At 48.0% G+C, this 26,235-nt stretch overlaps 1 protein-coding gene across 4 annotated transcripts in view; it reads right to left on the bottom strand.

Annotated features, from left to right (window-relative positions):
- Positions 1-26,235, bottom strand: part of TBCD (tubulin folding cofactor D) — a 2,839,019-nt gene that overhangs the window by 461,729 nt on the left and 2,351,055 nt on the right. For all 4 annotated transcript variants that reach the window (XM_069654539.1, XM_069654542.1, XM_069654540.1 and 1 more), the window contains exons 27-28: positions 19,540-19,616; positions 722-803 (exon numbers count right to left, since the gene is read on the bottom strand). In XM_069654539.1, the coding sequence (XP_069510640.1) occupies positions 722-803; positions 19,540-19,616 (159 nt within the window). The remainder of the gene's footprint in view (positions 1-721; positions 804-19,539; positions 19,617-26,235) is intronic.

The raw sequence follows: 26,235 nt of genomic DNA, 5'->3' as shown, positions 1-26,235 counted from the left end.
GACATTTCCTTTCCTAGCAAACAAGTAGCTGGATTAGTTGTACATTTTAATAATGAAGTCTGTTAATTGCCCATTGATTGTGAGGATGTGGTTCTCTATGAAAAGGCTTAGGTGGGGAAGATATTGGAAGCTACTCTCACGAGGCCTCAATTAGAGGCCCAGGTCAATTCCGCAATTTGCCAATCCAACTCTGTAATAATGAGGGCCACAGAAGCATAAATATAGCAGAGCGTATTCTGATTTATGGGATGGGTTGGTTCACTTTTACGCTCATGGCACCATGCACTGGGCTCATGCAAAAACCTGCGCATAACCAGAGCGGTTTATACCTAATGCCATACCATAAAGAGAGTGGAGATATGCAGTTACTTTCTTTTTAGGCATACCAGCATTAGGAAAAAAGAAACAAATTAAGCAGAAGTCACTCAACGAGACAAGGGGCCGCATATAGGGGCAAAAGAGTGTATTGTTAGTAGATTGATATTTCAGGTGAGGAGTACACATACATAAATCTTCAGAAACAGTACGTTAGGACATTCAAGACAGATGTTGGCCCTTTGCAATAACCCTTCAGTGGTGACAGTGGGTTAGCACACATATATGAAACCTGTAACATCATTGCTAAAAGGCAAACATTTGATATCTGCTCTACAACCTTCTGGAGGCTAAATGGATTAAGCATTATCAATTATGAGACACAAAAAGAATGTCACCAACATACCATGAACAAGAATATCTGCATCTCCCCGGCGAGTTTGGTAGTATTCATTACACAATGCTGCTAGCGCTGAAACAGCTGCTTCCTAAAACAGAGATACAACAGTAGGATTAATAGCTTTTTCGCTCACAACATAAAGAATAAGGGTGCCACAAAAGAAAGAATTACTTACCTTTCGGTAATGTTCTTTCTGATGGATGTTCCTACCCACGGATTCATCATCTATGATAGCTATCTACCAGTGACAGCTGCTATTCGGAAAACTTTTGTGCTGCCAGGGGCCACATAGCGCTCTGCATCGGCTCTGCCCAATGCCTCTGTGCCCCGTGCCGAACAGGATGCCAGGGCCAGTATTGATTGAGGTGCCTTGCCCATGACCTCAGCTCCACCCTTTTGCCCTAGTATTCCGACACTGAGGGACCACAAAACTAAGATGTAGTAGCTACTCCAAGAGGGGCAGGTAGGGAGGGTGATGAGGAATCCATGGGAGGAACGTCCGTCAGAAAGAACATTACCAAAAAGTAATTTTCTCTTCTAATATACTCATTAATCCCATGGATTCCTCATCTATGATAGAAAGACTCCCAAAGTAGTACAATGACATGGAGGAGGGAGGGTTGTGAGGACACCACCTAAGCCAGAAAAGTCTGAAGGACAGCCCTAACAAAATGAGCGTCCGGACCAGACATAGAATCCAAGCAGTAATGCTTAGCAAACCTGTCCACGTAGCTGCTTGGCAAGTATCAAGAATAGGCACTCCCTGCGGCAGATCTGAGTTGGTGGCCAAACCTAAGGTGGTGCAAGCCCCCAGTCCATCATTGTCCTCCTTGCTGGACAGATTGTAGCATTCCGCGATGCAGAGAATGATCCTTCGAGACAGGGTCTGTTATGTAACAGCCTCACCCGCTCAGGTTCCTGCCTAACAAACAAAATATTGGTCATCAGTCCTGTTCTCTCTTGTTCGAGGGACGTAGAACCAGAGTACCCGCAAAGGATCTAGGCGATGGAAATGCTCCTCTGTCAAGGGCAGAGGAAAGAAAACGGTAGATGGTTATTTTGAGAGATGGAAATCAGAGACCACCTGCAGAAGGAGAGAGGTCTAACTATCAATGTCCCCTCCTCCTTGGATAAAATCAAGTAGGGAGGAATAACAGACCCAGAGGCTGGAGCTCACTCACCCATCTAGCGGAAGTTATGGCAACCAGGAATATAACCTTAAGGGTTAGGGTATCAGGTATTAATATTGCCACATATATGGTCGCCATAAATAATATTGCCGGGAAAATGTTGTGGTGATATTATTTGGGTGACCATATATGTGGCGATAGGGGCAAAAAAAAAATGTGGGGGTTGCGTGGTTTTCCCCCGCATGTTCCATGCAATAATGTTTCCACAAAAAACGACCATTTTTCGGCGACATTTGTGTATGGCGATATTTTTGTGGCGACATTATTACATGGAACCAGGGTGAGTAGTCAAAGAACAAGAATGAATGGGCACAAACGGAGAGCCTATTAAAAACGACAACACTAAATTTAAATCCCACTCCAGAACAACAAACTGGCGTGGGGTTATCATATTGGAAAGATCCCTCAGGAATTAACTGTGAGGATTGTGAAAAAGGAGCACTAGTCCGGGGTCATCTTAAAGACCGAAATAGCTACAATATACCCCTTCATTGTACCAATCTGTAGGCACGTCCAGGCCAGGGACAGAGGAAATTCCAGAACAGAGGAAATGGAGCAAGTAAAAGGGTCCAGATACCTCTCCCGGAAGGAAGCCAAAAACCCATTCGACCGTCAAACCGTCCCCCAGAACTATCCCCCGCCCATCTGACTAGGAAATTCCCTGGAGCAGAACCACCTGCACTTCCGATTTACACTGGAAGCTAAAAGGTCCACCTGGGGAGTAACGCAGAGGGGGGAAATCTTCTCCATAACTAGAGCACCCACTCGTCAGAGACTCACTGTTCTCCAGAGCACAGAACCACAATCTCATTGCTTCTCTGCACAGCACCAAGGGGCCAATGCCACCCCACATGTTGAGGTAATGCATGGCTACAGTATTGTCCGTCAGGACCAATAGCTCTTTCCCCTCACAGAGAGAAGGAAAGTGACCAGGGCCCACCTGATCGCCCTCATCTCTAGCAGGGTGATGTGCTCCCAGCACTTGGATTGGGACGACAGTCCACTCACCATCAGATCTTGTAAGTGAGTGCCCCAGACCTTGTGACTAGAGCCACTTGTGGCCAGGGTTGATAGAAAAGAGACCCCTTCGGGAGGTTGTCCATCACGGACCACTATTTTAGTTCTCTAGGCACTCTCTCAGAGACAAGGTCTGAAGTCCGTCCCTGAAACAGAGACAATTGTGAGCTCAGGAGCCACTGTAGCTACTTCAGGCGCAGATGGGCCTCCAGTACCACCAAGATGCATGATCCATAAGACCCAGCAAGAGCAGAAAAGTTGAGGCTGGAACTGTCATCTGAGGTTGGAAAACCTGGAGATATGTTCACCACTCTGTCCTCGGGTGGGAAACCCTGACCCAGGAGAATATCAAAGACCAACCCGATAAATTGGAGGGACTGTGATGGCAAAACTTCTTGAAGTTCTGTGAAAAGCCCAAGCTGTGCAATAGGCTGCACGTCTGGTACAGGTGCTAATGCGGATTACTGTGATATTACAGAATGTGAGAAATTACTGAATGCTCAATAATGCAGAGGGAGATGCCCCAGGCCACCTCCCTCACTGCCCTCCACCTTAACTATTACCCTTACCACACCCCACACATTTGTTTTTAAATGTCCCCAATTTTTTCGTAATCATTCCGTTTTAAAATTCTGTCATTTCTCACATTTAATTTTTTCCCCCGATCATTTCTGCGTATACCCACTGATGCTAGATCTGGTGAGCGGGCTCCATCGAGCCAGTCGTCCAGGTAGGGAAAGACATGAATGCCTTCCGTCCTGAGGCAAGCTGTCACTACTGCTAGCAGCTTGGTGAAAACCCTGGATGCAGAAGAGAGGCCAAGAGAGGTTCATTACAGCTCCCCACTTTGAATCCCAGGTACATCCTATGCTTCTTGTGGATAGACACATGGAAATAGGCATCCTGGAGATCCAGGGAAACTAGCCAGTCATTCACATCTGGGGTCTGGGCTATAGTGACCATCTTGAACTTGTCCTTGTGCAAGTACAAGTCAGAAGCTGCAGATCCAGGATGGGTCTCAGACCTTCATAATTCTTCTGCAGCAGAAAGTATGTTGAGTACCGACCCTTCCCTTGTTTCGACCAAGGTACCATCTCTATGGATCCTTTTGCCAGAAGCTGATGAATCTTTTCCAGCAGGAGAGGTTCCGGTGGCAAGGGTTGGTGACAAGCAGGGAGATCTAGAGGATGAGAGGCAAGGCCGTATCCCTGCTGGATGACCCAGGTGTCAGAGGTGGATCTTTTTCATTCCTCAACAAACTGGGATATCCAGCCGACCATGGGGGATGAATGGCAGAAGTTTGCTTAACAGATGCATTGCGCCGGGGGTTGCGCAGGGCGCTGTGGAGGTGGAAACTCCTTCTCTAAGCGAATCATGTACCCTATGCCTGTAGGGACAGTGTTTTCCTTGCCTCCCAGAGGGAGCCTGATGTCTACCCCTCTGGGCATAAGAGGCGAAGGGCCAAAACCCCATGCCTGCCGGGCTCGCAGGACACTGCTGCTGCACGGCCAGCCCCAGGGACTTTGCTGTTGCTTTAGAGGCCGGAGAGATGCATCAGTCATGGTGCCAAACAAGATCAATCTATTGAAGGGCATGTCCAGGAGCTTCTCCTGGATGTCAGTAGTGAACCCTAATGTCCTCAGCCAAGAAAAACACAGCAAGACAGTGCTGGTGGCCAATGTCCTGGCACTGCAGTCTGCAGTGTCTAGCCAGACAGTAAAATCTGTCGGGAAGCTTCCTTGCTGTTCTTAATAAGGGCCTCAAAACCATCCTGTATCTCTCCTTCGGAGCATGCTCAGCCACATCCGCCAGGGCTGATGGTGCCAATGCCGCGGCTACCGGCATCGGGGACGGAGCCGCTAGGGTCTTGGCAAAGATGTCTAGCATCTTTAATCAAAAAGCCTCCAATTCTTCTGGTGAAGAGGATTTTGTTGGAATAGGTACTTGCAGGGCCTCTTCCTCGTGGCCCTCCATGGAGTCATGGCTCCTCTTCTTCGAAGATGAGTGATGCAGTGAAGAACCGCCGGGTGATCTTGACCTCTTGGTGTTCTCGCAGCGCCACTGGGTGCATTGGCTGGTATGAAGCAAATTCCTGCATGTGTGTAGTTGCCTTCACCAAGGCAGTAAAGGCATATGCAGTGTGAGTCTGACACAGATATCTGACTCTAGAGACAAAGAAGTTGGTAAACAAATATAGCTAAGAGCGGTTTTCCTAGTAGTGAGTAGAGTGTGTTGAAAAAAGGAACTCGGGTCACAGGGAACGGCATCTCTAGATTTGCTGGCCTTAACGTCATGTCTGGCACAGGGCGCTGTGATGAATCCTACAGAGTCGTCACAAAAACCCTGCCTAAAGTATCCTCCCAGGTGGCCAGAGAAAGGCAGACACTTCCTAATCCTGACCCTGGGTGCAGTGTTATTCGAGAGAATCACCTGGGAGGAGAAGGGACCCCGGGGAACAGGAGGACCTCATGGGATAAGACGCAGTATTTGCCTTCCTCAAAGAAGGGAATATCCTTGCTGTCAGAGTTTTTATTTTCTCAAACTGTCAAAATGGGGATGAAGACAATTATAATCTGTCATGTATTAGGAGTAAGAAAACCCCTTAAAAAGCTTCTAACATTCATAGAAATGAAAGCTCCCATGAGTCCCCAAGAAATAAGGAAGTGGAGTCTTCTTTAAAGCCAAATACTTCATGGAATCCCTGTGGATACTCCTTTAGGGATTATGTATAAGGAGACTAATGAATTTGGTAATGATAAACTAATTGGAAAAAATGTGATGTTGTGGACTTCAAGTCCCATCATTCCTGAAATACTGGCACAAAGAAGAGGACTGTCAATTATGGATAATGATCCAGCCCTGAGGGAGACTGGGAGGAATAAAAAGCCCCCTTAGGTGCAGGCCACAGAGAAGAAGGTGAGGCAGAGCAGTAGCAGAAGGTTGGGTAGCTTCCCTTGCTGCATGTGGCGGCAGAAGCAGAACTCAGCTGTGAGCAGAGACCCCGGGACTATGAAAGTGTGGAAAGAACTTGCTAGTCCTGAGAGCGTCTCCTATGCTTGGGTTTTCAGCTGCACAGGTTGCACAGCGGAAAGTGCACCATTTAGCATTTTTTCACACTGTCAACCATACCTGTGGGAGCCAGGAGGGCTCCGATATTGGCAGAAGCGGACCCCGGGAAGCCGCAACGAGCCGTGAAGGGAAATCAAAGCAGAAGACTTGGAGGCAGCGAGGCAAACGAACGCACACACCAGACCCGGTGGGTTCACTGTTAAATTGTGACCCTGGGACACTGCGTAACCGCTCAATAGCCCAGTCCAGGTTTCTAACCTTTAGGATTGTGAACTGTAAAAAAAAGTAATGGTAAAGAGGAAGAACCCTTTTGAAGTGAAGCAGGTTCATTCTTTTGATACAAACCAACCTGATTTAAAGAGACGCAGATGGCAGAATAAGAACTTGATTCTCATTCCAGAACAGTGTAAGTATGGCATTGAGGGGCACAAACAGAGCCAACAACAGGAAAGGCCAATGTTCATAGAAGGAAAGATAAACCAGCATTGCCAAAGCCAAAAGACAAATATGTCCAGACAATTAAGATAGAACTTGAATTGCCCATGCCAAAAGAAGGCAGTTCAGAATATCAGTGGTGTTAGCTTAAACCCACTCTTCCAAATACAAAGAAGGGTTAAGTTACTTACCTGTAACTCTTGTTCTCCAGCAACGGTCTGGCATGGGTTAACATGCTCATGAATATTACCAGTCGTCAGGTTGGGAAACATCCTGCTAGCAGTATCTAGAGAATACTTTAAGGACCTAAGATCTGCAATAATGAGGTTTATATGGGCACGGAAACAGGCCAGGTTCTCATGGGGCATGCTGGTGGTGCCGCTGCATGAGGGGGGACTAGCACTACCCGACTTCAAAACATATTATAACGTGGCCCAAGCGGGGTTCCTTCTTTTTTGGTTCGGGATCCAGGGGATAAGGAGCATCTGGAGGCAGAGAAAGCAATAGCATCACCTATTGCGAGCCATGGTTCTGACAGCATCAAATAGGGTATCGAGAGCAAACAATATGGTATAACTGACCTGAGCCTGGGCCGAATTGAACACAAATCAGGGGGTGAAACCATATATTCCCCAGAGCTGCCGATTATCTACTAGTGAGAAGTGCTATGTCACCCTTACGAAATGCTTAGAGTTAACGTGCTTTCATGACTTGTTTCCAAATGCACATTTCATAACACTGGCAGAACTACGAGGTATAGGGGAGCTCTCTGCCCTATATATGTTAATGTGCTTCAGGCTGCACAATTCCATAAAACATTTGTCCCTTTGCCTTCCAGAGCAGCCTGAAATAGCCTCATTACTCGATAAAGCACTTAAGAATGGCTGCAAGGAAAGAGTGGTCTTGACAATGTACGCTATGTGCCTCGCTACCAGGAGTGGGACGGCCAAATCTCCCAGGGCGAAATGGGAAACAACATTGGGGTACACAATAACACAGGAAACCTGGAGGTATTGCTGTGAAGGTACGAGAAAAGTGGCCCTCAATGCTAGATGTAAACTGATACACTTTAAATATCTGCACCAGTTCCATCATACATCAGCCCGAATGCATCGACTTTTCCCTGACACCTCAGATAGTTGTGCAAGATGCCAACACGCACCGGCTGACTTTCTGCACTTGGCGTGGGAATGCTCACATATCTCTGCTTTATGGGGACAGGCATTTGAGACACCCAGTAAGGTAATGGGAGAGAAGTTGAACCCAGACCCTTTGACAGCATTACTGGGTCATTCTAGGCTAATCCCGGGAGGTATGCGGAAACTGGTATGTCTGCTACTGATCTTAGCTACGAGGCAGGTGGCGATGACGAGGGTAGGGATGCAATTTCCATCGATTAACCAATGGCACCATGATATTCTGTACTGCAATGACATGGAAGTAGAATATAGTAAACTACTGAATCATCATGCTAGCCCCAGAGACATATGGGGACCATACATACATTACCTTATTGCGCTGGCACAAGAATCGGAAAGTAGCTCATGCGGATCTCTGATGACTCAGGGAGCACTGCCAACATACAAACTGATGTTGCATGACGCTCCACGGACAAATGAGATAAATGCATGATGCCCCCACGATGTGCAGTCAACATTGAATGATGATAAATCAACAAACAAGCAACTGTAAAGTCATATTGCACTGTCTCCAGGATAGCAATCTCTGAATTAATCCACTGTAGCTGAATCAGTGTTTGGGGGTTATGGGTTGAAAGTTGGCACACATGTGGCAGTTATGTTAAGAAATGCCAATAAAAAGAGTTTATAAAAAAAATGAATATTACCCATCGTCAGGCTGGGAATCCTCGGTTAAAGATAAACAGTTTCACTTTGGCTTTAAAATTGTATTTCTCCACTAAACCAATCACTGTCCTCTGGGTCATACTGTCCCCATCCAATGACAGTCCTCTACCTAAGCTCCACCCCCTGGTGGCCAACTTCAGATTTGGTAAGCACGTAAAGTGGCAGTATGAACAAAGAAGAGCCACAGAGGGGAAGGAGGGAGGTTTTCGCATGTGAATCCATGCCAGACCAATGCTGGAGAATTTGTAAGTTACTCACCGTAGTGCCCAACGAAGTCCCCTTTCCTCCATACTGCATGGGCGTCCCTTCCTAGGGACGGGAGACTGAACCTTTTTCACCAAATAATATCTTCTTCCCCTTTAAATTTAGAGGCGCCCGGGGATCAGCCCTGGGAGAATGCGCTGGCCTGACTACACTGCCACACCACAGTCCCCATAGACGCGTCGACAATAGATGTACTATTGCCTAATGACACCAGTTTTATTATGGGGAGGATGGTGGGACGTATGGAGGAAAGGGGACTAAGGACTAAGAGTACGTTAGTCACTACGGTGAGTAAATTATAATTACTCTTATGTCCCATCCCCTTTCCTCCATACTGCATGGGCGATTACAACTGAGTGTAGCCCCAGGGTGGAGAGGAGACCCTCCTTAAGCAAACAGGCTTCTAAGAACCGCCTGTCCGAAAGTCGCGTCTGACCTAGATCCGTCATCCAAACAGTAGTGCTAGCAGAAGCCGTCCTGCTTATGACTTTCCAGGGGACATGCCATTGGAATGTGATGGCCGTGGCCTTGGCTCTGACCGTGTGGGTGTGCATGTTGGCCAGAAGTGGCATTTGCTGTCCCTCTTAAGTTTCCTCGATGGCCAAGACCATCCATCGGGCTATGGAGGCCTTGGAGACCTGGTACCCCGGTCTTGAACCGCCGAAAGTGATGAACAATGCGTCCGACTTGCGGAAGTCCTTGATCCTATCCAGGTAGAATTTCAATGCCTGCCTGACATCGAGGCAGCGCAGCACTCTGCGCCTCATCTTTAGGCTCAGCAAAAAACATAGGCAGTACTATTTCTTCGTTCAGGTGGAACGCGGAAGGAACCTTAGGTAGGAACGCTGGGTGTGTCCGGGGGACTACCTTATCCTTGTGAAACGTAGTATAGGGCCCGAGGCGACTAGTGCCTGTATTTCGCTGAATCTGCGAGCTGAGGTGAGGCCGACTAACAAGGTCGTCTTGATGGAGACCAGCCTGATGTCTGCGGATGCCATCGGTTCAAATGGTTTGTGCGCCAGTGCCCCCAAAACAATGTTGAGGTCCCACACAGGGTGTGGCCTTTTTTAGGCGGGTAGAGTCTGGCGATCCCCATCAAATGCTTCTTCACAATAGGATTGGAGGAGAAGACTTACACCTCAGAGTTTCTGTTGGCACCAATGGCTGCCAAGGTAGTGTGGCAAGTGTCTACCTGCACTCCCGAAGGTGCGCCGAGAAGAAGCGCACATAATCCAACGTACATGCCAGGGGGGACGATATTCTTCGAGTCTATCCAGTGGGAGAACCAGGTCCACTTGCTCTTATACTGGGCCATGGTAGATTTGCTCCTAGCGCCCTGTATGATCTCTAGATTGACCTGGGAAAGGCTGAGGTGCCTAGCGTGACCTGCTCAGGAACCACGCTGTGAGGGCTAGTTTCTGTGGTGCAGGATGGATGACCCTGCCCCCCTGCTGCGCCAGATGATGTGCTGGGCCCATGGGAAGGCCAATGGGTGGCCTCTACGAGAAGCTGAGCAGCTCCGAGAACCATGGCCTGGCTGACCACCACAGGGCTAGTAGAATGATGCTGAGGGGGTGAGCCTCCTTGATCTTACAGATCACTCTGTGCATCAGCGTTGTGGGCCAGAAGGCATATGCTGTCATTCCGTCCCACTGGATCTGGAATGCATCGCCCAGGGAGCCAGGGCCCTGGCCCTGCCAGGAGGGGAGCAGATAGCACTTCCTGATGTCCCAGGAGGCAAAGAGATCCACCTCTGGAGGTGACCCCAACTGCTGAAGATCTCCTGCAGTACAAGGTTGTTCAACTGCCACTCGTAACTGTCCGCTCGTAGTCTGCTGAACCTGTCTGCCTCCAGGCTGGCTTCCCCGGAAGGTGGACGGCCGTGAGGTGGATATTGTTATCCAGGCCCATTCCCACATGCTGACTGCCAGTCTCCTTGACTAGTGGGTGAGACCACAGGGACGGCCTACCCGGTGATCCGGTGTAACAGCATATGGCGGCCAAGTGCACCTTGATAGAAGAGTCAGCCAGTCCAGCCTTGGCCAAGGAAAGCAGGAATGGCAGAAGCTGCAGAGTTGTGACATGCAGGGCGGTGATCCTCTGCACCCAGCACCATAGGGAGAAACTCTTCCATTTATGGCTGTAGCACTTTAACGTGGAAGAGGCTCTGGCTTTGGCCAGGATGTCCTTAGATTCCGTTGGCGAAGAATAATCTCCAAACTCTAGGGCTGTAGGATCAAGGCCCTTATGTTCAGCGACACTGGGTCGTGGTGTGGAATCGCTCCACATTCTCTGGTGAGAAGATCAGGAAGTAGAGGAAGCCTTAGGGACGGAGCCCTCGACAGATGTAGTAGGTCCGGGTACAATGTCTGCCCCGGCTACGCCGAAGCGACACGTATCACCCTATCCTGCAGTGACACTAAGTATGTTGATCACTCGTAGGAGGAGTGGGAACTGTAAGGAAGGCATGGTATCAAACAGTGAGACAGACACAAGTGATCACAGTTCAAGGTGTTTATTGAACTTCAATTGGGTTTGAAAAACGCCCATCTAATCCTAAATCTAAAGGTGGGAGCAAGTTAGGACCATCAAATAATAATAACACAGTCCTAGTCGAGTCTGTCAAAATAAAAGGGCCTATACTAATACACCTATTGCCAATCCTCACTTCTAAATACAAATAGTGAGGGAAACAATGCTATGCAAAAGAAAAGTGTTCAAGAAATGATATGTCAGGATATCTGAGCCGTTGGCTTCCCTTCCCCACGCTGTCCGAACTGGATAAGGCAGCACACACTCTGGCTTCTCTAGCACAAGGATGCAGTTTAAAACCTTAACATCAGGGCCTTCTGTGCCAAAGTCTCTTTGCCATATAAAGTCTCTTATTTCATAGGGCCTGATGCAACACGACAAACATTAAAGTTCCTTTTATCTCAGGATTTCACATATATAACTTCTCAGGTGATTTACTGTTTACCCTGGGGTCCGCGTCTGCTGGGCTCAGATCCACTTTAACACAGAACCTTGAATTGATCTCCCTCTGCCGGCCTTGGACCAAATGTATCTACTTTTCCAAACTTTCTCTACTTCATCAAAATCGAAGACTTTCGACTGTGCGCAGGATTTTGCTCGATCCGTCGCAGGACCACTTCGATTCACAATTACTCACTCTCTTCTTGATATAACTTTTTCCTCACTTTCACTACTTCTCAGCTAGATACCTTACAAAGACATTCGATTGATCATTCACGCTATACCACTCTGTCAAAGGTATTTTATCTTGTTTTTAAAGTTCACTCACTCATCAGCAGTTCGAATTAACTTGCATCTCTTATCACACGCATTTTAAAAATGTTCATTCCAGCGTTCGCCATACAATGTTGCTACTTGCAACCTTGGCTTCAACACAGAGTGGTTTTGTATCAGTCTCCCCAACTCACTGGCTGTGTTGATTCACTAACGCTGTTTTGTTATTGGAGCCAAGGACGATACCACAGTGTTTGGCGCTTTTCCCCGCCTTGATTATTGATGCCGGAGAGCCATGAGAATCTCTGACACACAATTCAAATTTCTTCAGCCTGGTTTCCTGGTCTTACGCTTTTTATTTTTGAGGTGTCTGATAAACGGCTCCTTGTCAAAAAAGGTCAAGGGAGCGTCCCTCCTTGCGATCCCCTTCTGTTTTGCTATCTTTCTCCTCTCGTTCAGCTGCAGTTTTGAAACTGCTTTTTCCTCGTGTGCTTTTCCTCGCTCAGAGTGTGCTTTCATGCTATAACTTTTATCCACGTGAAGAAGCTTAATGGAAGTCAGGTGTGTGTGGTGGTCAGTAATTGCCTGACCTCGCCTGACCATTGTACTGGGGCACATGAGGTATACTGCTCGGCTGTTAGTCTGTTTTCTCTCATAGCGGACTGTCCTTGTGAAAGTTTTCATGTTGTAAAAGGGGGGGGGGTTAGAGTTCCTAAATATCCTACCTGGTAGGATGGGGTAAAGGTGTTACAGGAAAAGGAATACCACAAGTCACCATCCAGTGTCCGACTCCCCTCACACAGGATCCTCCCGCACTAGTCCGCCCCCAGGAACTGGATCCAAAAGCGATGGCCGTGTCCTGGCCACCTGGATGACAGATCCCCGGGGGCTAGTGGGCCAGAAACCTTCTCGTTTCTCACAGAAAAGAGGAAATGCTTAAAGAAGAGTTCCTCCCACGGGAACGAGAAAGTATCCCCCATACTTTTCAGCTGCAGGAAACTGCTGGCGAACTTCTGAATCAGTCATGGTCATGAAGAAGTTGATTTGGGGCTGACCCCATTCGTGGAATAGAAGATCCACTAGGTCCTGGCAAAGCTCCCACTGGTGGCAAAATCGTAGCTCCTTGCTGAGCTAGTCTGCAATAAATTATGTTCTTGGTGCCCGCCAGGTGGAAAGGAACGAGGAACATGACCCGACGAAGGGCTCAGCAACACAGCTCCTAGGCCTACTTAGAGAGCCGGAGAGCGCATCCCTCCCAGTTTCTGGATGTAGAACATGGTGGTGGTGTTGTCTGTTAAGATCCTCACCACCTTGCGCTTCAGTTACAGCAGGACGGATTTGAGGGTCCAGAGACTGCCCGAAGCTCCAGAACGTTGATGTGAATAGTCTTTTCTGCTGGCAGACAGAGCCCTCTGGCGTGCAACTGCCCGGTGTGGGCTCCCCAACCTTGCAGGGATGCATCCGTGGTGACTGTCTCCTGGACTTGTAACAGAGCCCCTTCTGAGAGGGGAGGGTGCACGCCCCACCACTATATCACTCGTCAGAACTCCATCGTTGAGGGTGATCTTTTCCATCAAGGATCCTGAGACCTGCAGCCACCTTGCATTCATCTAGGCCTAAGGACTTAGCAGCGATTTTGGATTCCTTACATTTTTCTAGGGAATCTTCGGCTTTCTGGCCGAATAGACGATTGCCCTCAAAGGGCATGTACAGAAGCTTGACTTGGACATTAGGCGAAAAACTAGAGGTTTTTAAATATGCTTGTCATATTAATGTTATGGCTGATGCCATAGATCAGCCCACATACACGTTGATATCCAGGCCTGTGCGCAGCGACTGTCTAGCCACCTCTTTTCCATCCTCCACTAGCTGTAGGAAGCCCTTGCGCATTTCTCCTTCCGATACATACTGAGCAGTATTTTCAACTGTTATCCATAGACCGAAGAGCACTTGGCACACCTGCTTGCCACATTTGTAGCTTTAAGGGCCATGCTACGTGAAGTGAATGCTTTCTTTTCTAAGGCATCTACTTTTTTTGCTTCCCTGTCGGGAGGCAGAGTGGACGTAGAAGATGCAGGTCTAGAACAGACAGTATCCGCCTGCATAACAAGCCCCTACGGGGAAGGGTGAGAGGAGAGGTATGAAGGGTCTCCTCTAGCCGGCCTGTATTTCCTGGAAATGGTGGAGCTGACAGGAGGAATGGAACAAGGGTTTTGCAATATCATTTTTAAAGGATCGGCAATGGCAGGGTTTAAGGGCATATTACGTTCTGTGGTGAGGCCTTCATCTAAAATGTCAGTAAGGTCATAACCCTGTACAGGCGCCACAGATGAATGCAGTCCCAGGGTGTCAATAATCCTTTCTACTAAAGCTCTGAATTTAGAAGTATTATGAAGATAGGGCTGGGATTGCTGAAATTCAAGGTCTGGGGAGGTGTCCAGACTGCTGACGTCCTGGAGCCTTGAGCCAGTTGTAAAAGCCGATTCTGGTTGTCAAAATAATCAACCCCTCCTACACCCAAGTAAATAGGGTTGCCATCTCTCTCGTCATCATTACAACTGAAGATACCTGCCATAGTATCGAAAAATTCGGACCAGGGTTGTGGGCTAAATGTTTTGTCGACAACCATCGACATCGAGGGTTTGTCCCTCAGCGCCGATATGGTGGATGTCGGCGTCGATCGGGATCAAGACGTCATAGCGTTGACATCCTTGGATTCATGGGTCTGATCCGGCCTCCATTGGATCTCTTTCAGTGTTGAAAGATTCATCTGCGCTGACATTGTCAGTACTGGCGCACTCGAGGGGTTGGGTATACAGAGCGCAGCACTTGGCTATGAAGCCTGCTGCATTGCAGGTTTAGCCGCGCCGACTGCAGCATGCCTTTTGAACATATCAAGCAGAGGATTTGAAACCCTTATTCATCAACGACTCGGAGTTCCGACGGTGGTGATGATGCCTTTTCTTCTTTCGGGATGAGGAAGAGTAGCTTCTCGAGTGGGACCGTTTCTTCTTCCGCCTATGTTCTTTCTCGGGGGGGTGTGCCCCTCAGTTTCAGCCTCCGAAGACCAAATCGTCGACCGCCAGTGATTATGAAGGCGGTTGACCAAGAGCGAGGCTCACAGCTTGATCGCGTAGGGATTTGGGTTGTATTTTGCCGCACGACGGGCACCCGTCAGTCCCGTGACCCATGCCGAGGCACCAGAGACACAACTCATGTCGGTTAGTGATGGGCATCTTGGTGCCACAATCAGAACACCGTTTGAAACCTGATACTCGAGCGGCTGACATCTCGCGTCGAGGATTTGAAAAATAACGTACAAGTTTTCTTTTGTTTTTAAAACTCTTTTTATTGTTCAACGGTGGTCTCAACAGTTATAGCAACTTAACCCATCAAAAAACACAAGTCGACAAGCAAAGATAGCATTTACAGTCAACATTATATGGACATTTCATCATCTGAGAGCAACTCACACAGATAGGTACGGAAGGGGCCCCATATGTCTTTTGGTCGGCTTGCCCCTGGCAAAGTCCAAACAAATTGTTCCTCACATTCATTGATGTATGTAAGTTCGCAGAGGAAAGTGGTCACATTTGGTGGCACAGGCATCTTCCAAGCTTGTAGGATACATTTCTTCGCCACAGCACATGCAACATTAAATAGCCTCCTAGTTTTCTCCGAGCATTTGCCAATGTCTCCGAATAAGTATTTTTGGGGGGTTAGCTGTGGGGGTATCTGTGTGATTTTGGTCAATATTTCGGCCACCTCTCCCCAGAATCTCAGGAGAGCAGGACACTTCCAGTACATTTGGAAGGAGTCCGCATGTTGGGCCCCATACTTGGGGCACTCCCCCCATGTTCCGCAACAAATTTTGCCATCTTAGCTGGTGTGTAGTGTAACCTATTTAGGAGTTTAAATTGTATCAAACGTAATCCTGTATTCAATGAAACCTTTTTTGTGAGTGAACAATATCTGCTCCATTTGTCCTCTGGGAAAGGTATTTGCAAGTCTGTCTCCCATTTGTCCTTGACCCTGTTCACCGAAGGGGTGTGGGCCTGTACTGCACCATATAGTTTAGAAATGCCTAGCCCAGCCTTCATGGTGATGAGTTGTGTGCAGGGGTGTTGAGGAGGTTCATCTGGGAACATTCGCCATCTTTTCTGAAATGCGGCCCTTACTCTGTAGTATTGTAGAATTTTGAGTGGCCCACCCCCCATCGCTCTAGTAAAGTCCTCTCTGGTTGCAAATTTACCATCTATAAACATATCACCCACCTTCATTTCCATGCGTGGATCCCAGCCTTCCTGGATACTCGCATCCGACATAGGGGGGATGCCCGGAAAATTCCACAAGGGGACCTCTGGGTTATATGGTGTTTCCAGCTTCAGTCGTTTAAATAATGCGCCCCAGGCCCTGACCGTGCAGCTGACCGGATCATAATCACAGGTGTCTTTGTGACGCGAGTTAAATAGGACCGACTTAATGTCTGCTGGGAATATAGTTTGTGCTTCCACCCAGGTGTGTGGTGTTTCCCCAGGTTCCTCGTACCAATACTTTGCAAACTGTGACTGGGCGACCAGGTAATAGAGCTCAAAGTCTGGAGCCGCTATACCTCCGGTGTCGTAGGGCTCTGTCATTTTCTCCCACCCAATTCTGGCCGCCTTCCCGTTCCATATAAAGGTTACTACCAGCAACCGTAGTTTTGAGAAAAAATCTCTACCCGGCCATATGGGTATATTTACAAAAAAATATAATAGTTTGGGAAGGGCTATCATCTTGAGTAGGGCTATCCTGCCGTACAGGGATATAGGGAGGTGTCCCCAGATCTGTAACTTGGTGCTCAATGTTTGGAGCGCCTTCTCATGGTTGTCCGCGTAGAGGGTTTGCCTGGTCCTAGACACTAACACCCCGAGATATCTAATATATTGGTCTGACCATTCAAGGCCGCAGGTGTTCACAGGGCATTTAGTGTGGGGTGTGAGCGGGAATATTTCCGATTTGGTTATATTAATGACGTATCCTGAGTAGTCCGCAAACTCATGTATATCAGTTATAATGGGTGTTATGTTTTTTTCTGGTTCGCGGACGTAGAGTAACGTATCGTTTGTGTAAAGTGAGATTAGCTGGATAGAGCCTTTCATGTTAATTCCCTTGTCCCCGTGTCTCAGCCGAACCGCAGCCGCCATAGGCTCAATGGTTAGGGCAAACAAGATGGGCGAGAAGGGACATCCCTGCCGAGTTACTCTACCCAATTGGAACATCTCAGAAATGGTTCTATTAGTGCAAACTCTCAGGTTCAGCGTGGTGGATCTCTGGGGAATGAAACCATTCTGATCGGGATGGACTAGTGTGGAGACCAGGGGCAACATTCGATTCGCCAGTACCTTAGCAAAAATCTTGGCATCAACATTGATGAGCGAAAGGGGCCTGTATGATGACATGTCACTAGGTGGGCGTCGGAGTTTGGGCAACACAGTATTAATGGCTTCCCTCATCGTCGGGGGTAGTATGCCTCCCTCTAGGGATTCCTCCCAGGTCTCCAACATTATGGGAATCAGTTCCGTGCAGAACTCCTTATAGAATTCAGCCCCCAACCCGTCAGAGCCTGGTGCTTTGCCCGACGCTAGCCCCATAATTGCCTCGCTCATTTCTTCCGCAGTGACCGGTTGATCTAGTGCCATTTTACTCTCGAGTGGGAGTTGTGGGAGCCCCAACGACGCCAAATATGTTTTAATCTCAGTAGTCTTTTTCCTATCTTTATTTGAGTACAGCGCCTGATAAAATTTGGCAAATTCTCCATTTATACCCTCTTCGCTCGTCTGTACCTGGCCAGCAGCGTTTTGTATGCTAGTGATTGGGTGCGGTTGCCTCTCATGTTTAATCAGGTTAGCCAATGTTCTGCCCGCCTTATTACTCTCACCATATCTACGTGCTCTGGCAGGGGCTGCTATATGTTGTATTTCTTTAGTGGCCAGATCATTAAAGGTTTGAATATGTTTATTAATCTCGGCCAGAACGGCCTTATCGTGTGTACGGCTATATGTCCCTTCAAGGCTGTTCAAGGTATTTTCTACCCCTTCTAGCTCCCTCCTCACTCCCTTCAGGAGGTCACTCGATTTCGAGATAATTGCCCCCCTAGCCCAGACCTTAAAGGTTTCCCATACCGTAGAGACTTGTGCCACCGACCCAACGTTATTACTGAAAAACTCTGTTATTTCATCCCGTAGGGCCTCCACTACACCCGGGTCACCAAGTATCCCACCTGGCATTCGCCATCTTCTGGCAGGTCTAGGAGCATCTCTCAGCCTGAGCTCCAGTGTAACAGGGGAATGGTCGGACAGTGTGCGGGGCAGGATTTCACAGCTGTGCAGCGCCTCAGAGAGGTTCTGTGATATAAAGAAATAGTCTATTCATGATTCACTGTTGTGAACGGATGAGTAGTGGGTATAATGTCTAACGTCTGGGTGTAATGTGCGCCATGCATCTATTAATTCCATTTGTGGAAGGAGTTGCCCCAGTGTCAGTGCCATTTTGGTTGGTGTCCTCGTTTTGTACTGGATCTATCCATCACCGGGTTCAGGGCCATGTTGCAGTCACCCCCTGTAAGGGAGAATTCTCTGTTAAGGCTAATTTCCCAAACCTAGTGAGTCACCCAGCAGCTTTGCTGGATTTTTGGGGTTTATTTTTTTCTCCTGCTAAGAGTGAGACTCTTTTTCTCCCACTCTCAGACATGATTTGAACCAAGAGTCAGCCAAAGCCGTAATACGGAACAGGTAAGTAAGGAACAGCGAAGCTTCGATACAGGATTCAACAATCAGAAGCAACGGCAGAGTGATGTGGCTTTATTTAAACGAATCCAGGGACACAGCGCTGCCACGGCAATGCAGCGCTCCATGTCACATGACCATGGGCGGTCTTGGAACGCAGTGTTGTAGCGCAGCGTCTCATAGATGCACAATGTTGTCATGGCAACCTCCCGTACAGTTTCCAGCGTGTAAGAAAAGGCTGTGCAGCTGACCTATAAGCAGGCGAGAGTTGCAATCGCTGCAAAGCATGTGGAACCTGGGGTCCAGTGAGGACAGGTGAGCCTGGAGTCATGATAGTATGCTGAGCGCACAGAAAAAAGAAACTGAGGTACAGGGGTGTAGTGACATAGTATATGTACGACGACCGGCCTCACGTCCATAGTAGACTACCACTGCATTGAGTTCAGAAGGATTGACGGCCAAGTCGAGGTGCACTACGCCCTCCGTTGAAAGATTTTCCAAGCAGCTGACGCTGGAAGGGATATCCATCTGAAGAGGAATCTGAGGGAGAATGCAATCGATTGAAGATTTTGATCAACTTGGATTTTTCAAGACACTAGCTAGAAAGTAATGAGAGTTAATCCTACACATAGAACTACAAGCAAAATTCAGATGCACATTTATAAATACTGGAAGCTGCAGCATTCCTAGAATCCACAAGGACAACGAGGCCAGGTGAACTCACAGGGAGGCTGAAGCCTGTAGCGTAATTGGGAGCATAGGAACATGCAAAAACTTGCCTGCCCACCTAAGGAAAGCTGGCAAGAGTGTTTTGGTACAAACAGAGGTGAGGAAGTCTTTGTACATGTTCTCAGGAGTCTACATTGAGTTTTCTTTGTTTTCATACACTGTATTTTAAATGGTGACCCATTACCTTAGAGAGAAAGATTAGTTTATAAAACTACACACAAACCTATGAAGCTATAACATACCTTTATTTTTGGTCTTGAAGTACTTGATACCAAGTGTAGACTTTTCAAACTGTCATTTATTAACCATTGCCAGCCCTCTGAAAAGTAAAATAGAATAGCATAATGCATAATCAATATAGGATACAATATTGAAAATTGTGTCAAAATGTATTTCATTAGGGCATTCCCAAACTTTTAATATGAAATAAGCTTTACAATGTAATTGTGTTATTACATTTGCAATTCCTGCAGCCATGCTATAAAGGCAAACACCCCTAAATGTTGTTTATCTGACTGCGCCATGTGTTTCCCCTTTTTTAGCTCACTTATTAAACTATTCAGCTACATTGTATTTCTATTTTATTTTGTATTTTATTAAGAAAACTTTTTATAAGCTTAAACACAAAACTTCCACCACTTTGCAGAACCCTCTCCTACCCACAATGTAGTCTGGCCGACTTTCAAATTTTACTGCACAAATATGCACATTTTGAGGCTTATATGCGTAATTAAACTCTCAGAAGGTGTCACACCGCGGCCGTGGAAACTCTGGGCAAGATGGAGGCGATATTGAGCCTCTCTACCGGTCCGTTTGACGCTCTAGTCGTCTTGGACCGGCAGGTATAAGAGGAGACCACGCCCCCTGCAACTCGCGTTGCAACTCGCATTCGTCGGTCTATTGACTTTCGCTTTGCTGCAGTGCCTCACTTACGAGTTTTTCCCTTGAATTTTGCCTGTGCCTTCCCTGGTTATCCCCTCTCGTTCAGACCCCTTTTTTCTCCTGTCCAGCCTCTTTCACGAGTTTCTCTTACCTTCGGTCTGCCTTTCCGCGGCTGTTTGTTCCCGACTTAGGCTCACTTTTCGAGTGCGCCTTCCGATTTCTGTTCCCTTTATTTCTACCTCGGGGTCTAGTGGGCTCTGTTTACCATCCGCTGTGTTTCTCGGTCCAGTCACATTCTTTTCTGTGTTTCACCCACCTTCTATTCTCTCTCGCTATCTCTCTCTCTCGCTCGCTCTCTCTCTCTCTCTCTCTCTCTCTCTCTCTCTCTCTCTCTCTCGCTCTCTCTCTCTCTCTCTCTCACGCTCTCTCTCTCTCTCTCTCTCTCTTTCTCGCTCTCTCTTTCTCTCGCTCTCTTTCTCCCTGGAATTCTCGGGTACTCTCACCTGCTTGTTTTCTTCATCTCTTCTTGTTTTCTCCAGATTCCTATTGTGGCTATCCTTACCTCTTTAGCCTCCTGTATCCTTTTCCATTTGCCTCCTGTTTGGAATAGTTCCTTGCTTCCAGCGAGCTGCCGAACCCCATTCTCTCACAGAGCATCGCTTGGAGCGAACCCTTATCCAGGAAGATCAGGCCTTCATTTAACTTGCTGTTTCACCTGATACGAGACTACACCAGCCTCTCCAGTCTTCCCATCGGATCGACCAATCCCATCGACTAACACACATGGTTTTTTCTGCCATCAGGCTTTTTCCCTGTTTGAGGAACGGACTCCCCTGGGTTCACCTGACTGCCAGATCCATAGGCGGGCAAGGTGGCCTCGGGGGGAGAACGTCCCTATCTCTTCGAACGCAAGAAGGGAAGAAGGACTATCAAGTCAAGTGACGAAAGAGAGAGTCCCCAGACGGAAAGAAGAAGGAGACCGAGGCCATCGAACCCCACTGAAGACCCATGTGAGGAGTCTCAGGGGGAAGGAACTTCATCATATTCTGACAGATTGCAACGCCTCACAACCGGCATGGCCTCCTTGGAACAATACCAGGAGATGGTGACTGCTATTCAGGGCCTTCAAGCCGAGGTTCAGAATCTCCGAACCGAGAACGCTAACCTACGCCAACAAGTAGCGGCACGAGAAGAAACCCGAGGCGATCTACCTCCCCTGACATTTTCTTTTGGGAAGTATGATGGCAATCCGAAACTCCTAAAGGAATTCCTGAACGCTTGTATGATTTATTTCACGTTTCGACCAAGGGCATATGAACTGGATAGAGCCAAGGTAGGGTTTCTTGTTTCCAACCTTGCTGGCAACGCATTGGCTTGGGCAACCCCACTGATAGCACTCGCAGATCCTGCCATATCGGATTACTCTCAGTTCACTCAACTGCTGCGTTCCAGATTTGAGAGACCAGAGGTCCAGTATTCTTCCTATGAAGCCCTTCTAGATCTCCGTCAAGGCAATCAAGATGTACAGACTTATGCCTCTACTTTTACCAAATTGGCCACAGACTCAGGATGGCCAGATTCGGCCCAGCAGACCCTTTTTCGTCGAGGCTTACATGATGAGCTCAAGGATGAGCTAGCCAGGATGGCGCGTCCTACCTCCTTTCAAGAATTGGTTACGTTATCCCTGCAATTAGAGTACAGACTGCAGGAACGGAGGTTAGAAAGAAGGAGATTCAGACCACATCCCTCAGGAGGGATTCCCACTGCTAGTTCTTCTAACCGACCCCAACAGGAAGAGCCTATGCAGATAGGGACAACCCGAGGCCCTTTGACCCCCGAGGAACGCAAGAGACGCAGAGACCTGGGTCTTTGCATGTACTGCGGATCTCCGAAACATTTGCTCCCGAATTGTCCAGAGGTACCCCCGAGACGCCCGGGAAACGCGCCTCCCCGGTCCTGAGCAGGGAAAGGAACCGGGCAGAATCGAAGAATCCCTGCAATTCCACCCACCAGGATCCTTCTGCGGATAATAACAGCCTTATGGTGTTTTCTGTGCGCCTTACCTTTGATTCCTCTCCATCTGTAGAAGTCTTAGCCATGCTGGATTGTGGTGCGGCCGGGAACTTTATTGATATCCAGTGGGCTCAAGAACAAGGCATACCCCTGCGTCGGAAGGCCTGCCCTTTGCCTGTAGAAGGGGTAGATGGAGCTCCCCTTTCCTCCGGTCCCATCATTAAGGAGACAGTTCCGGCTAAAATGTCCTTGTCTCAGCACCAAGAACAGATCGTCTTTGATGTTATAAGAGCAGCTCATTTCCCAATCATCCTGGGCATACCCTGGCTGCGTAAACATAATCCCAGGATTGATTGGTCTGCGAATACCGTCTGTTTTTTGTCACAGTACTGCTCGAAGGAATGTCTACCACAACCCCCTCCTTTGATGAGGAAGGGGATAGCACTCTCGACTTTCACGACAGTGGTCCAAACGATTCCACCGCGTTATCAGGAGTATGCTGAAATCTTCGAAGACAGACTACCTCGTACTCTACCCCCACATCGAGCCGAGGACTGCGGTATCGATCTAAAGCCTGAGGCATCTGTTCCTTTTGGTCGTATGTACCCTATGTCACTACCGGAAAGAAGAGCATTGAAGGAATATTTGGATGCCAATCTGCAAAACGGTTTAAACAAGAATCCCATTCTCCGGCAGGGGCCTCAATGTTCTTCATTCCTAAGAAGGGTACTACGGAATTAAGACCGTGTATAGACTACCGTGGGCTGAACAGCCTGACTATCAGGGACAGGTACCCTATGCCCCTCATAAAGGAGGTACTTGAAGCAGTGGAAGGAGCCTCAATCTTTACAAAGCTAGACCTTCGAGGAGCCTATCATTTGTTGAGAATAAGGGAGGGAGATGAGTGGAAAACGGCTTTTAGAACTCCCTTGGGCCACTTTGAGTATAGGGTAATGCCCTTCGGACTAGTGAATGCTCCTGCCGTGTTCCAACGTTTTGTAGATAAGATCTTCTCAGATATGCTATATATCTCGGTGGTGGTCTATTTAGACGATATTTTGATCTTCTCTTCCTCCCTCTCTGAACATCGAAGGCACGTCACGCAAGTTCTTCAAAGGTTGAGAGAACATCAACTACTGGTTAAACCCGAGAAATGTGTTTTTGAAGCCTCCTCAGTATCTTATTTAGGGTTCATTCTTTCTAAAGAGGGGGTACAGATGGATTCGGAGAAGGTTAAGGCAGTTCTTCAATGGCCCACTCCAAGGAATCCCAAGGATATACAGAGATTTCTGGGACTATCTAACTTTTACAGAAGATTTATTCCTAGCTTCTCGGATATTGTTCTACCAATCACCCGTTTGCTTAAGAAAGGTCAGAAGTTCGAATGGGATATGGAGGCGGATCAGGCCTTTCTATTACTTAAGAGGACATTCACCACCGCTCCTATCCTAGTGCAACCAAATCAGTCTCTTCCTTTTGTGGTGGAGACGGATGCTTCCGGAGGTGCCATTGGAGCTGCTCTCCTACAATCAGGCAAAGACGGAGCAGAACATCCGGTAGCATATTATTCCAGAACTCTTACACCCAGTGAGAGGAACTACTCTGTGTTGGAACGAGAATTACTGGCGATTCGTCAGGCATGCATTGAATGGAGGCATTTACTTCAGGGGGCTGCCCATCCATTTCTGGTTCGCACTGACCACCGGAATCTTAAGGTTTTGCAACAGATGGAATGCCGCAATTCTCGTCACGCCCGATGGGCGTATTTTTTTTTCCAGTTCGACTTTGAGATAACCTACCTTCCAGGAAAGGAGAATGCCCTAGCGGACGCTCTGTCCCGCAGTCTAGAGCCCAAAAAAGATCAGGGCCTGGGTGAGATGCTCTCTGGTAAGAGAATCCTAGGAATGGTCAACTCCTTCATACAAGAAGTAGAGCGCTCGACCAGTCTCTCTGAAGTCTCTCCCGACCATATGACCCTCATGGAAAGAAGAGGGAAGCTATACTTTCATCGAGGATCACTGTATTTACCATCGGAGAAACTCCAGACGCAAGCCTTATTCTGGTGCCATGACCTTCCTTCGGCAGGACATAAGGGCCATGGGGCAACACTACATCTGATATCCAGATATTTCTGGTGGCCGACTATGGACCAGGACGTCAGAACATATGTGATGGCTTGTCCGGTATGTGCGGCTAATAAACCCATTACTCATCGGCCCATGGGGTTGCTCCAACAAGAACCTCTACCATCACAACCTTGGGAACACATTTCCACTGATTTCATCGTGGATCTCCCTCTCTCTATGGGATCCACAGCAATCATGGTTACGGTGGATACATTGAGCAAGATGGCTCACTTCTCTCCCTTGCCTGGCTTGCCTTCTGCATCCGAAACCGCCAAAGTGTTCCTGAGAGAAATAGTAAGATTGTATGGTCTACCTCGGACCATAGTTTCCGATAGGGGGTCCCAATTTACATCCCGATTCTGGTCAGCCTTATGTAGTGCTTTGGGTATAAAGAGAGCCTTATCCTCTGGTTATCATCCCCAAAGCAACGGACAAACAGAACGCCTAAATTCCACTCTCGAACAATATCTCTGTTGCTTTTGTCATCAGGAACAAGATAAGTGGAAGTCCTTTCTAACTTTAGCAGAATTTACTTACAACAACACCAAACATTCGGCAACTGGCTTCAGCCCCTTCTACTTCACCTACGGTTATCATCCGAGGCATATACCTCTCTTTGGGGTTCCTCCAACTTCAGTCCCTTCGGTAGACCAGCGCCTGTTTGATCTTCGATCCATCCAGAAGGAAGCAGCTCAGAAGCTGGAGGCAAGTAGGATTCGATACAAGAAGTATGCTGATAAGAAGAGATCTCCTAACCCCAAATGGGAAGTGGGGACTAAGGTCTGGTTGTCAACCAAATATCTCCCACGTTGGGTTCATCCTGGTAAATTCTCAGCCCGCTTTATAGGCCCATTTCCCATTTTATCTCAAGTAAACCCAGTGGCCTTTCGATTACGTCTGCCTTCCAGTCTGAAAAGGATACACCCTGTTTTTCATACCTCCCTCCTGAAGGCTTATCATCCAGATCCCATGGGCCGTCGTATACCCTCCTCTATACACCAAGATCCCGAACCGGAAGAATATGAAGTGGAGAGGCTGGTTGATTCACGTTACAAGCATGGAACCATACAATATCTGGTCCAGTGGAAGGGATATTCTGTAGCAGAACGGTCTTGGGAGCCCAGATGTCATATCCACGCCCCACGACTTCTAAGACAGTTCCATCGCCTACATCCGGGAAAACCCGGGGGAGAGTCGATGAAGAGAGGGCATACTGTCACACCACGGCCGTGGAAACTCTGGGCAAGATGGAGGCGATATTGAGCCTCTCTACCGGTCCGTTTGACGCTCTAGTCGTCTTGGACCGGCAGGTATAAGAGGAGACCACGCCCCCTGCAACTCGCGTTGCAACTCGCATTCGTCGGTCTATTGACTTTCGCTTTGCTGCAGTGCCTCACTTACGAGTTTTTCCCTTGAATTTTGCCTGTGCCTTCCCTGGTTATCCCCTCTCGTTCAGACCCCTTTTTTCTCCTGTCCAGCCTCTTTCACGAGTTTCTCTTACCTTCGGTCTGCCTTTCCGCGGCTGTTTGTTCCCGACTTAGGCTCACTTTTCGAGTGCGCCTTCCGATTTCTGTTCCCTTTATTTCTACCTCGGGGTCTAGTGGGCTCTGTTTACCATCCGCTGTGTTTCTCGGTCCAGTCACATTCTTTTCTGTGTTTCACCCACCTTCTATTCTCTCTCGCTATCTCTCTCTCTCGCTCGCTCTCTCTCTCGCTCTCTCTCTCTCTCTCGCTCTCTCTCTCGCGCTCTCTCTCTCGCGCTCTCTCTCTCTCTCTCTCTTTCTCGCTCTCTCTTTCTCTCGCTCTCTTTCTCCCTGGAATTCTCGGGTACTCTCACCTGCTTGTTTTCTTCATCTCTTCTTGTTTTCTCCAGATTCCTATTGTGGCTATCCTTACCTCTTTAGCCTCCTGTATCCT

Source organism: Ambystoma mexicanum, chromosome 3q (assembly GCF_040938575.1).
Source record: "Ambystoma mexicanum isolate Mex_15411 chromosome 3q, UKY_AmexF1_1, whole genome shotgun sequence".
In the NCBI taxonomy this organism is placed as follows: Eukaryota; Metazoa; Chordata; class Amphibia; order Caudata; family Ambystomatidae; genus Ambystoma; species Ambystoma mexicanum.
The sequence above is the reverse complement of the archived record's forward strand: the minus strand, read 5'-3'. Positions and strand labels throughout refer to the sequence as shown.